Source organism: Nerophis lumbriciformis, linkage group LG14 (assembly GCF_033978685.3).
Source record: "Nerophis lumbriciformis linkage group LG14, RoL_Nlum_v2.1, whole genome shotgun sequence".
Taxonomy (NCBI): domain Eukaryota; kingdom Metazoa; phylum Chordata; class Actinopteri; order Syngnathiformes; family Syngnathidae; genus Nerophis; species Nerophis lumbriciformis.
Window position 1 is genome coordinate 23,922,258 of NC_084561.2, and position 13,514 is coordinate 23,935,771.

The 13,514-nt window shown below is 40.0% G+C and overlaps 1 protein-coding gene across 4 annotated transcripts in view; it reads left to right on the plus strand.

Annotated features, from left to right (window-relative positions):
- pde4ba (phosphodiesterase 4B, cAMP-specific a) overlaps positions 1 to 13,514 on the plus strand; it is a 460,485-nt gene that overhangs the window by 334,390 nt on the left and 112,581 nt on the right. For all 4 annotated transcript variants that reach the window (XM_061975773.2, XM_061975771.2, XM_061975774.2 and 1 more), the window contains one exon: positions 3,177 to 3,229. In XM_061975773.2, the coding sequence (XP_061831757.1) occupies positions 3,177 to 3,229 (53 nt within the window). The remainder of the gene's footprint in view (positions 1 to 3,176; positions 3,230 to 13,514) is intronic.

A 13,514-nucleotide genomic window follows, 5' to 3' on the forward strand; every position in this document is an offset into this window, starting at 1 on the left:
GTTTTTTTGTAAGCCTTTCAAAAGAATTCAAAATATGAAAAATTTATGAAAATTAATTTAAGCCATCAGACACTTGAAAAGTGGCACATCACATCTCTAATGTAATCATTTTAACTTTTCAACAGAAATAGCACTGCAAAACTATTAAGGACATATTTTGGTAGTTATGCTGTCAACATTTAACAAGATTTCTTCAACTTGGACTTGAAAGCATAAATAGTATAAACACTTTTAACAGTATAACAGTACTAAACAATTCCAATAGATAACATTGGTGTCATTACCTTTTTGTTTGCTCAATTATTGCCTCCGTAAATAAAACTTCGGCATTTATCACATCCAAAGAATCTGTTTGGGCGACGAAAAACGTTGAAAGTTTTCCACTTGTACCGCTAGCAACGGCATTAGACTTGTGTTTTTTTGTCCCAACGTGGTCTTTTACATCGCTAATTCCTCCGTGTCCGATCGAAAAATCTTGTGTGCACAAGGTGCAATTCGCGTAGTTTTCACCCTTTTTGGAACGGATAATTATTCCCGGATAGGCTTTTGAATATTCTTCACGGAATGACTGCAGTTTTCTTTTCGGTTTAAGGCTCGTTTGCGATTTTTCTCCGGCTGATTCCATGATCGTTCGCTCGTTTGGAAACAATGGCAACTGGTGCCTCGTGCTTGGCAGCGGTGCTATAAATAGCCTCGCGCATGGCATTCGGAATGGCTCGATAGGAAGTTACGGGAAGCAGTGTCGATTGTCATTGTTGTTACGCGATTTCGTGAATAAAACTTAAAAAAAAATTATTTTTTTAATTAATGAAAAACCGAATTTTTTATCACTGCAACCGTAACCCGGAATAGGTTGATGAAAACCGTACTAATTACGGGAAAACCGGAGTAGTTGGCAGGTATGCGAAGTACATGTCAAACTACTTCCTTAACGTAAATTGCCGCCATAACCACAACACCAGGGGGAGCTCCACTAACCACGTTAAACCCAGATTCCGATCTAACAAAGGTCTTAACTCATTCTCTTTCTATGCCACATCAATGTGGAATGCGCTCCCAACAGGTATAAAAGAAAGGGCATCTCTATCCTCCTTCAAAACCGCAATAAAAATACACCTCCGGGCAACTTCAACCCTAAACAAACACCCTCCCCGGATTGTTAATAATCAAATGTAAACAATCAAATGCAGATACTTTTTCTTATGTTTTCTGATCTCTCTCTCTCTCTCTATGTCCACTACTTGCTGTACATATCCTACCAAGTCAGACCTACACTGTTTCAATATCCATTTCTCTGTTCTCAATTGTTGATGACTGATGATAACAACCAAACCTAACCCCCCCCCCACACATCCCTCCACATCCAGAATTGTAAATAATGTAAATAATTCAATGTAGACACCCTGATGATTATCTTGTGTGATGACTGTATTTTTGACAACAAAAATACAGACTATGGAAATGTATAACCTGCCTCTAGTGACCGCACGTCACTGGTATATATCTGTATCATGAATCAATTTAATTGGACCCCGACTTAAAAGAGTGTTACCATTTAGTGTACGGAATTTGTACTTCACTGTGCAACCTACTTCATTCATTAACGACAGAATATATCAGTGACGTGCGGTGAGGTTGATGGCTGGTGAGGCACTGACTTCATCACAGTCAGATTTACAAACATATGAACCCCAAAGAGTATCTTATTCACCATTTGATTGGCAGCAGTTAACGGGTTATGTTTAAAAGCTCATACCAGCATTCTTCCCTGCTTGGCACTCAGCATCAAGGGTTGGAATTGAATCACCAACAATTATTCCCGGGCGCGGCGCCGCTGCTGCCCACTGCTCCCCTCACCTCCCAGGGGGTGATCAAGGGATGGGTCAAATGCAGAGGACAAATTTCACCACACCTAGTGTGTGTGTGACAATCATTGGTACTTTAACTTAACTTTAACTTTACACATACAAACTGTAGCACACAAAAAAGCACATTTAATTAAAAAAACGTTATTATGGTCTTACCTTTACTTATAAGTGCGGGAACAGTGGTGTTCGTGTTGGAGGAGTTGTGAATGAATGAAATATGAAATCCGTGCTGCAGTCTGCAGGTGTACCTAATGTTGTGTCCCTGCAGTCGTTCACGCTCCTCCGGCGCAAGCATTGTTGTTTTTGCACTTTTTGGCTTCTTGTTAAGTGACTTTTTTTGGGTGGATTCGGTCTTGCACGTGGAGGGTTTGGGTGTGGGCTTTGGTTGGTGTGGCGCTCCGGTTGCGGGGTGCAGTCTGCGGCGGAGGTGCAATAACCGGCACCAGGAGGCGGGGTTACGCGAGCCTCACACAGTGCGTCTTCACAGCAGTTTTATGATTGCTCAGCACAAGAAATACGTTACACACATACAGTTGTTGACAAAAATACACTGTACATTATATACCTCAGCTAACTAAACTATGGAAATGTATAATATAGTTCATATAGCAATACGGTCTCACTGCACAGCAGGCCAGCAGTTAGCTGAGTCCGCAATCCATGGTGAGGCACAATTGAGTGACGTGCCTCAACTGGCTGCTGATCACCGCACCGTCTCTTCTCAGTATTTGAACGGCAAATGTGAAAATTCAGCGATTTTGAATAAAAATAATCTAAAACTGGTGAAGTTAAACGGAAAATAACTTTATAGTATAATCACTGGATACATATAACAATTTAATTAATTTTTCTTCTTTTTATATTTTTTTTCTTTCCATGATGGCAGGTGAGGCCTCGCCTCACCTGCCTCTAGTGACCGCACGTCACTGGTATATATCTGTATCATGAATCAATTTAATTGGACCCCGACTTAAAAGAGTGTTACCATTTAGTGTACGGAATTTGTACTTCACTGTGCAACCTACTAATAAAAGTCTCAATCAATCAATCAATCAATCAATGCTGTCCTGACCAGACACCCGGAAGTGATTGCTAATCCATGTTAAACCAGTCATAGTCGTCACTACAATGTCCAAACACGGCCGACCTTCCGGTGTGGTCGCACTCATTTTCTCTTCCACTAAAGCGGATAAGACAACGTGCATTTAGATTTTTGATAGTTAATACAGAGTGTCGTTATGGTCCTTTTGTCTGTTGTCTCCATTAAGGAGCACAATCTTTACCTACATGTGTCATTCCTTCTTACAGGAGGTCTCCTGCAGCCACAAACCAGCCTGCAGTCACCAAAGTGTGCCTCCCAGGTAAGAGTATTTTAATCGCAAAGCAACATTAACTTGTTTATCTCCACTTTCAACATTCACATGTGCTCCTTTGTTTATATAGCATCATTTTGTCTACCATTCTGCACTCCCACATCCTGCCTTTCTATCATTCACCGCAGCCGCCTACGTGACAACTTTCCCTTTCTTCCTCATCACACTCATTAACCTCGCCAAAACTTAGCTCGCTCAGACACAACGATCTGATAACACGGCCCACTGACAGATAGAAGAAACCTCCCTCCCTTTCAGTCACCACGTGATTGTTACCGTGTGCATGCATGTACACGCTGTGCCAATGAGAGGCAGTGTGTCAACGTGTGTGCATGTACAGACATGTGATCTCCTACAGGGCCTGCAAGGTTTTTGTTTTTGTCTTTTTATGCAAGAACCACTTTGTCAGTTGCAATGAATGCAACACACTCCCAGTATGTAGCGCAGGGGTGTCCAAACTTTTTGATTTTGGGGCCGCACTGTGCTAAAAAAAAATGTGTAGGTAACTATGTATGTATATATATATATATATATATATATATATATATATATATATATATATATATATATATATATATATATATTAGGGCTGCAACTAACGATTAATTTGATAATCGATTAATCTGTCGATTATTACTTCGATTAATCGATTAATAATCGGATAAAAGAGACAAACTACATTTATATCCTTTCCAGTATTTTATTGAAAAAAAAAACAGCATACTGGCACCATACTTATTTTGATTATTGTTTCTCAGCTGTTTGTACATGTTGCAGTTTATAAATAAAGGTTTATGAAAAAAAAAATGCCTCTGCGCATGCGTATAGCATAGATCCAACGAATCGATGACTAAATTAATCGCCAACTATTTTTGTAATCAAATTTAATCGATTAGTTGTTGCAGCCCTATATATATATATATACACGCATATATATATATATATATATATATGTATATATATATATATATATATATATATATATATATATATATATATATATACATACAGTACAGGCCAAAGGTTTGGACACAACTTCTCATTCAATGTGTTTTCTTTATTTTGATGACTATTTATTTACATTGTAGATTGTCACTGAAGGCATCAAAACTATGAATGAACACATGTGGAGTTATGTACTTAACAAAAAAAGGTGAAATAACTGAAAACATGTTTTGTATTCTATCCATCCATCCATTTTCTACCGCTTATTCTAGCTTCTTCAAAATAGCCACCCTTTGCTCTGATTACTGTTTTTGCACACTCTTGGCATTCTCTCGATGAGCTTCAAGCACACCTGTGAAGTGAAAACCATTTCAGGTGACTACCTCTTGAAACTTGTCGGCTGAATTTCCCCCTGGGATCAATAAAGTACTTTCTATTCTATTCTATTATGTTTTTCAGCTATTTCATCTTTTTTTGTTAAGTACACAACTTCACATGTGTTCAGTCATAGTTTTGATGCCTTCAGTGACAATCTACTATATAAATAGTCATGAAAATAAAGAAAACGCATTGAATGAAAGGGTGTGTCCAAACTTTTGGCCTGTATGTCTACCTTGTTTACTTCCATGTCGACCTTTGTAATTAATCAGAAATATCAAGCAACTACAATGTGCATAACATGGATATGTGTGTAGAGTGTTTTGCATTTTTCCCATTATGCATGATGAGTGTAATTTTGAATTGTGTATACTGTATATTTGTGGACGTTTTTTTTTTATAATATCCATAAAGTTCCGTGAGCAGATTATGTTATGTGTGACCATGTGTGTTGACTTTATGTTTTGGTTGCAGTTTGCGTCATGAGTGGGAAAGGTTGTTTGGATTGGGCCACATAGGTAAATGCTTTGCTGTGTACATTTCGATGTAGAATTCAAGGTCATTGACCTGACAGCAAATATGCAGCAAGTAGACTCTCAGCTAGTGATGGGCAAAACTGACGGGCCAAACTGAAGATACTGGCGGGTCCTAGTTTGGACACCCCTGATGTAGCAGGACATCAATGAATCTAGTTTGTATGAGTCTGCACGTGCCAACGTGTAACTCACACTACAAGCCATCTATTTTATTCTCCTGACGTCATGTCCGGCTAATTAACCATGTAAAGCTCGAAGTGGTGGTCTGTTGTCAAAGCGTTCTGGGTGCAATTTTGCCTCTTCCAAACAACAAAGCCCTATGCTAGCAGTGTTTTAGACTGTTGGAACCGTTTAAATCGTGATAAGGTAAAAGTTTCATCAGCGTTCCGAAGGTAATCAAGAAGGTGGAAAGAGTACAAGATTTTACAAAGGGACGAGGAGAAACGCACAAGTTTGCAGCGATCACTTTGTCAAAGGTTTGTTTGATATAAGTCAAGTGAAGGGTAAGCACGCCATTTATGTCAAAATAGCTGGTCTCCAGATTCCATGTTTGCAGCTTCGTGTCACGCCGACCTCACTTTATCGGCTTCCGTCTGCTGCAGCCTTTCACCCTCTTCTTCGTGCTCGCTTCTAGAAGCAGCAGTTCATTCTCCGTTCATTCACCTTCAAAAAGATAACGTTGTGAATCCTCAATTGTTCAAAAATAGTCGTCTGCGTTGTCCCTAACCAAGTCTGCCATGATTACAACTAGAGATGTCCGATAATGGCTTTTTTGCCGATATACGATATTCCAATATTGTCCAACTCTTAATTACAGATTCCGATATCAGCCGATACCGATATATACAGTCGTGGAATTAACACATTATTATGCCTAATTTTGTTGTGATGCCCCGCTGGATGCATTAAACAATGTAACAAGGGTTTCCAAAATAAATCAACTCAAGTTATGGAAAAAAATGCCAACATGGCACTGCCATATTTATTATTGAAGTCACAAAGTGCATTATTTTTTTTAACATGCCTCAAAACAGCAGCTTGGAATTTGGGACATGCTCTCCCTGATAGAGCATGAGGAGGTTGAGGTGGGTGGGGTTGGGGGGGCAGGGTTTTGGGTAGGAGGTAGCGGGGGGTGTATATTGTAGCGTCCCGGAAGAGTTAGTGCTGCAAGGGGTTCTGGGTATTTGTTCTGTTGTGTTTGTGTTGTGTTACGGTGCGGAAAATGACAAATGTGTTTGTCATTCTTGTTTGGTGTGGGTTCACAGTGTGGCGCATATTTGTAACAGTGTAAAAGTTGTTTATACGGCCACCCTCAGTGTGACCTGTATGGCTGTTGACCCAATATGCCATGCATTCTCTTGTGTGTGTGTGTGTGTGAAAAGCTGTAGATATTATGTGACTGGGCCGGCACGCAAAGGAAGTGCCTTTAAGGTTTATTGGCGCTCTGTACTTCTCCCTACGTCCGTGTACACAGCAGCGTTTTCAAAAGTAATGAATTTTACTTTTTGAAACCGATACCGATAATTTTGACACCGATTCTGATCATTTCCGATATTACATTATAAAGCATTTATCGGCCGATAATATCGGCAGTCCGATATTATCGGACATCCCTAATTACAACACACACACGGCTTTGTTTCCGGAAGTAGGATCACACATTTGTTGCCAGAAGTCTGAAGTGAGCTGCTATGGAAATGATTTCCTATTGCAACAATACATCAGTTGGGTGAAACTAACCTGTCTCACAACGGTCTAATGCCAGCTCACGTTCCCAATTAGTGGGTGAACAATCCAACGCTTGGTGAATTCTGCTTCACAATGATTAAAATGACTAAAATACGCTAAATATTGAACAGATTACATATTGTTATGAACGTGTCTGTTACTACTAAGGCTGGGCGATATGGCAAAAAAAATTATCATGACTAATTTTTTCCTATCATTCGGATTAATTTTTTTTTTTTAATTAAAGCGGATTGTCCCATGCAGGATTATACCGCGTATTGTTGCATCCTTACCGTTTACTACTGCAGTATCGTGTAACAAACATTTCCACCATGTTAGATAGAGGTCAAATATGCAAACAGCTGACAACTGTCATTTTGTTCATATTTTTAATTGTGCTGAGAAGAGGTGCAACAGTACAGGTAACCCACGCTACTGTCCGTACCTGGTTTTACGGCAATGGTTTTGCTTCTTTTTGATATATTTTGTGGAGGTAAAGAGAACAACTTTTTGTCCTTTCAAAGTTGCTGTTTTTTTTCTTGTCTTCACAAACATTCTGCAATAAACAAAGTATCTGTGGTGTACTGAATACTATAAGACTTTTATTTCAAGTTACATTTACTAAACAACACTTTCAAAGGATAAATTATTACTTGTATTCTTTAATTATTTATTCTTTAATCAGTACTTCTCACTAGTGCTTGGCATACAGCAAGTGGTAACCCACACTGTGGAGTTTTTAAAACTCAAATTCTGTATCTTTTATTGAATGAAAATACATTAAAGGGCAGTTAGAATGTTTTGAATTTGAGGTACTGTAAAATAGTGGTTAGAGTGTCCGCCCTGAGATCGGTAGGTTGTGAGTTCAAACCCCGTCCGAGTCATACCAAAGACTATAAAAATGGGACCCATTACCTCCCTGCTTGGCACTCAGCATCAAGGGTTGGAATTCGGGGTTAAATCACCAAAAATGATTCCCGGGCGTGGCCAACGCTGCTACTCACTGCTCCCTTCAACCCCCATAGGGTGAGGGTGATGTGTCAAATGCAGAGGATAATCTCACCACACCTGGTGTGTGTGTGGCAATCTTTGGTACTTTAAATTTAACTTTATAATGTGTACCAACACATAAAACAAGTTTAATGATTATTTCAGGAACAAAATGTTTTTCTATCTACAAACAAACAAAACAAACACAGATTGTCTTTCTGCAGAGTTTTTTTTTTTGGTATATTTTATACCAGAGGAGGGAAATATTTGCAGACACAAACAAAAAGTCTGATCCCCCACAATTGCGATCCCTCCAATGTTTCTCATTGTTCCCATTGGATTTAGTTTTTTGTTTCCCGGATGTGGGCTCAGATCTGAGAATGTTGTTGTGGGTTTGTGAAGGCCTTTAAGGCATTTGTGATTAGGAGCTACTTTATATAAATAAACTCTTGATTGATTGATTGATTGATTGATTGATTGATTGATTGATTGATTGTTTTTTGCTACCATTGATTGATTGATTGAGAAGTTTATTGACATCGTATAGAATTTAATCCATGGAATGCTTTAAAAAGGCAAATGGATGGCACAAAAAGCCAAAAGGCTTGTTTCCATTGTGGTCCATTAAATATTCATCACATTTCATACATTCAATAATAAAAGATATATAACCTGTAACATGTATATAAAAAAATGACGTTAAAAAAATTATGAATTATGTACATATACACAGTATATATGCCAGGTGATTTGAAAAACAATATACCGGTATACAAAAAGTGGGGGGGTGTATATACACTATGTACATGACACTATGTACATGACTATGCACATGTTGACTCCAAGAGTGTGCAAAACAGAATGAGAAAATATATATACACTATAACCACATATAAACCTGTTTGATGCTTCGAAGAGTTGCTGGGGATCAATTTTGGTTCAGATCAGGTAGAGGTTGAGCTGAGCCATGATTTTATGGCAGTTTTAAAATTTAGTAGGGAAGTTCTAATTTGAAGGTATGTTGGTAGTGCATTCCACTGTGTGGTGGCAAAATATTAGAATGCATTTGTTCCCATGAGAGTCTTGAATTTGGGGGTGGCGAGGTCTGAGGAACCAGTGTTTGTTAAAGCACAAACTCGGCAAGTCTAAATAAAAGAAAGCAACTGTGAGAAAACCTACAAGAGTTAAGCTTTTACCAAAGGCCTCAATCATAAATGAAGCTTTCAGCACATACACAACATTAACATCTATAGTTATATTTTGAAAAAGATAGGGAAAAAGCATGCATACTCGTAATGATGCATGCAAGGCAACATGGTCGTGATCACTTCCCTGTCTTCTTTCACAACCAGCCAAGTCTTCAGTGGTGTCTTCGGTTATCTTTGAGTGGTTATCATAATTGTAAAATGAATAAATATTGAATCAAGGCTATCGAGGGCTACTCGCAGTTTGCTTACAAGGACGCGTCCTCGCAAGACACGAAGTTAAATCAAGAAATGCAACCTAACCCTGGCAAAAACGATGCATAATTTTCTTGACCCAGCCACACACAAAGAAGATGTAGGCCTCCATAAGTTTTTGTCTGGTTTGTCGTGTAGAATGATGTCTGGAGCACTAGCTAGTAAGATATGCCTGGGAACTTGACCGATGCTTAATCCTTGAGATCCCTCGACAAATCTTTTTTTCGATGAAGTGTAGGGATCGAATCTATTGGTCCAAGGACACCTCAGTCTCCCTGGACGTATTCTCGGTCATCCATGCAGACTGGACACTGACCGAGAGTTGGTGGGCGGCCGAGGGTGGAGTCGGCTCTCTTGGTTGCTTTGTTGGGTCTGCTCCTGTCTCTGGCCATGCTCCCCCTACCCCAGCAGACGATGGCGTGGAACACCGCAGAGGCCACCACAGGTACCTGTATATGTTTTTTTTTTTTGTTTTGTTTTTTTTACTTTTGTAGCTGTATGTAGAAATGGCTGGTTGCATCAGCTCTGCTCTTTTAATGTCCTTTGTGTTCTTTGATGTTTCCCTCTTACACACATGTTTATGTGTGCTATGGCTATGAGTTTTTTTCCCCTTGGCCTCAGTCTGGACCCCCTCTCCAGGGGCCCAGGCTTAGACCGGATTTTTTTTTCACCCCCCCAGCGTTTACCTGTTTCACACCTTTTTTGTAAGGGGCGCCGGAAGTTGGCAGATCCTGTTCTGTTCTCTGTAATGTTTCTCTGCTCTTGAATGGGATTGTCCTTAAAATCTTAATTTCCCCTCGGAGATTATTAAAGTATTTCTGATTCTGATTCTGATTATTGCATAGTTAGATTTTTTTGCTTGTATCTGTTTTTAGCGGTAAGTTTGCTGCACGGTAGCCATATTGGTTTGGTTCACCGCCACTTTGTTCACTGGAAGTTAACAGGTCAGAAAAAGTAATGTGACTGAATACAACCTACAGTATAGGCGGGCCCCTGCACGGCACTATATACTTTTACAGTCTGTGATGTGAATGATTTGACATACCAGAGAATTACACCTTTATCTTTTCACCGTAAATAATATAAACCTCTGCTATTTCGAGTAAATGTTAATCATGAGATCATTCGCATGATCAATTGAAGATTGCGGAACTCTAGTTGAAAACAATGATTTAGTCACATTATTTAGCCCATCCTCCTAAAACCTGTAATATTTTTGCAACTTTAATTATATGTGCTTGACAGCGTGTGTGCGTGTATGTTTGTGCGTCATGCGGCTGTATAATTGAGTATTTCACTGAGTGATGGTATTTAACCTGTAATATTTGTGCAATTGTGGTTTGACAAGCTGTAGAAGTTGAATGAGTGCTTATCGTGACACATATACATTATTGTGTGTGCGTGTGCAAGTATGTGTGTGTGTGTGTGTGTGCGCGCGCTATGGGGAGGTGTTCCTGTGGCTCTGATTGACGTCAGTGCGCCTTTCTGTGGCTTCTGTTGACTTCCTGTTAAAGCAGATGGACGGAGTTTTCACTTCCTTCGTCACAACTACAGCTCATCAGGTGCTGTGTGCGGTTGTGTAAGTGCATGTGTGTGTGTGTGTGTGTGTGTGTGTGTGTGTGTGTGAGTGTGTGTGTGTGTGCGTGTGTGTGTGTGTGTTCAGGTTTCATATAAAGAGAAACATGGTTGTTTGTGAAAATACGTGTGACGCATAACTTTATTGCTTCCGCTAAGATGGTTACGTGTTTACCGGCAACTACTTGGCTACTTTTCACATAATTATTTGGTGGGTGTGGACAACATGAGATATCCTTTCATGAGGTGGTAAATGTTTGAGAACCACTGCTTTAGACAATATATATTCAGTGAGTGAATTCTCCATCCATCCATCCATTTTCTACCGCTTGTCCCTATTGGGGTCGCGGGGGGTGCTGGAGCCTATCTCAGCTGCATTCGGGCGGAAGGCGGGGTACACCCTGGGACAAGTCGCCACCTCATCGCAGGGCCAACACAGATAGACAGACAACATTCACACTCACATTCACACACTAGGGACCATTTAGTGTTGCCAATCAACCTATACCCAGGTGCATGTCTTTGGAGGTGGGAGGAAGCCGGAGTACCCGGACGGAACCCACGCAGTCATGGGGAGAACATGCAAACTCTACACAGAAAGATCCAGAGCCCGGGATTGAACTCAGGACTACTCAGAACCTTCGTATTGTGAGGCACATGCACTAACCTCTGTACCACCGTGCTGCCCTGAGTGAATTCTCATTTTCTGAATATTTTGTCTCCCCAAATGACACCAATGTGCAATTTTAGTGGTTTCTGTGAGATTCAGTAAAACATCTGCATGCACTTTGGTGTGATATGTGCCCTTTTAATGCATTTTCACTCAAAACATTTTTTTTTTACAAAAAATTATGACTGATTAAAACACTGTGCCTTAACTTTGATAACAAGTGACAACATGCATAGTAAGACTGAAGTCTTTTGGCTTTTATTGGTAATACAAAATCATTTATCTTACTTTATTTTTCTCTTAACACCATTTTTTAATTCTTTGTTGTTGCATAGTTAATACCTTGATGACCTGTTTTCCCCAATATACTTTTTGTGCTACTTTAGAGGCACATTTTCCCTCAATATTGTTCAAATTCTGAAATGTGTTGTACAAATGTAGAGGCAAAACTCTTTTACTTAACATTTGATTGCTCACTTCAGAATCATGTTTTAAACATGTGACTTCATTTGTCAAACGTTAGCTTGCTTAACGCAAGTTGCTCTTTGTTTTGCTTAATGTATTTGTTGTGCTGTAATTGTTGTCTAGTGCAGGGGCTTTTAAGTTAAAATTAAAGTCCCAACGATAGTCACGCACACATTAGGTGTTGTGAAATTATCCTCTGCATTTGACCCATCCCCATGTTCACCCCCTGGGAAATGAGGGGAGCAGTGAGCAGCGTGGTGGCCGCGCTTGGGAATCATTTTTAACCCCTAATTCCAACCTTTGATGCTGAGTGCTAAGCAGGGAGGTAATGGGTCCCATTTTTATAGTCTTTGGTATGACTCGGCCGGGGTTTGGACTCACAACCTTCCAGTCTCAGGGCGGACACTCTAACCACAAGGCCACTGAGCAGGTCGCTTTCAACGATATCCAGGACAAGGGCCCCCAAACTGACAGAGAGATGGAGCGGGGACCCCCTACCTATGTATCCTGTCTATATCCTTGTGTTTTAAATTAAACTGAAGACCACTATCTGGCAACTGTCACACTAATCAACAGCTGGCAGATAACACCGCCAATTGCGAGCTATCTTAAATGCTAACTTGTATATAATAATATAGTTATTTAATTATGTTTTTATTTCAAACCCGCAAAGTACAGTGAGTAGGGTGGCCATTCCCCCGCCATTTATAAACTACATTAAAGTGTGTTGGATCAATATGAGGCCCCTTCTACACTAAGACGGCTAAGGTTATCCAGGGTAAATCCCACCTAACCTTATCCGTGTCCACACACACTCAATGGTCGTTTAAGACCCCCTCGCTCCCTCTGTCCGCCGGCGCAAAGCGACATAATACGCATGCATAGAAAATACGCACGTCATAGTCACCTCCAGTGTTGCTTTGTGTGCACGTTATTAAATTAAATTTAACTCATCTGAACAACATCCAGTGTTGTGGTATTTCAATTAACTGGAATCCAGTGTGCTGTTGTAGTGAATCACACCTGAGACATCATAAATTAATCAAATCTTTAATGGACATGTAAAAGTAAACAATGTGATAAAGAACATTTTACAACAATTAATCTAGGGATCTATATATCTGGTCAGGACACTCCTCACTCTTTTGCCTTCACCTTCATTGTCCATTCTTTTTTGGCGACTTTATATACTCTGGACCTAGACGTTGAGTCCGCGACATACATGGTGGACAATAACTGATACAGTCTGCTTTGCCATATTGTGCATTCGCTGTTTTTTGTAGTCTTCACTCGTCGGCCAGGTAACACAAAGCACACGCTACCTTTTTTTTTATCACATCCACGGTAGCCCGCATTCTCGTTGTCTCCCCTTCGACAAATGGACGAAGTTTTTCGGTAAGTAGAATCACAGCTGACCTGGACATTGGAAAGTTCTCTTGCCGTCTGAGAAGTGTTGTATCTGAAATAGCTGCAATCGCTTTCTCTTAAGGTATTCATGTGTGATTTCCACAAGCGTCTGTACATGT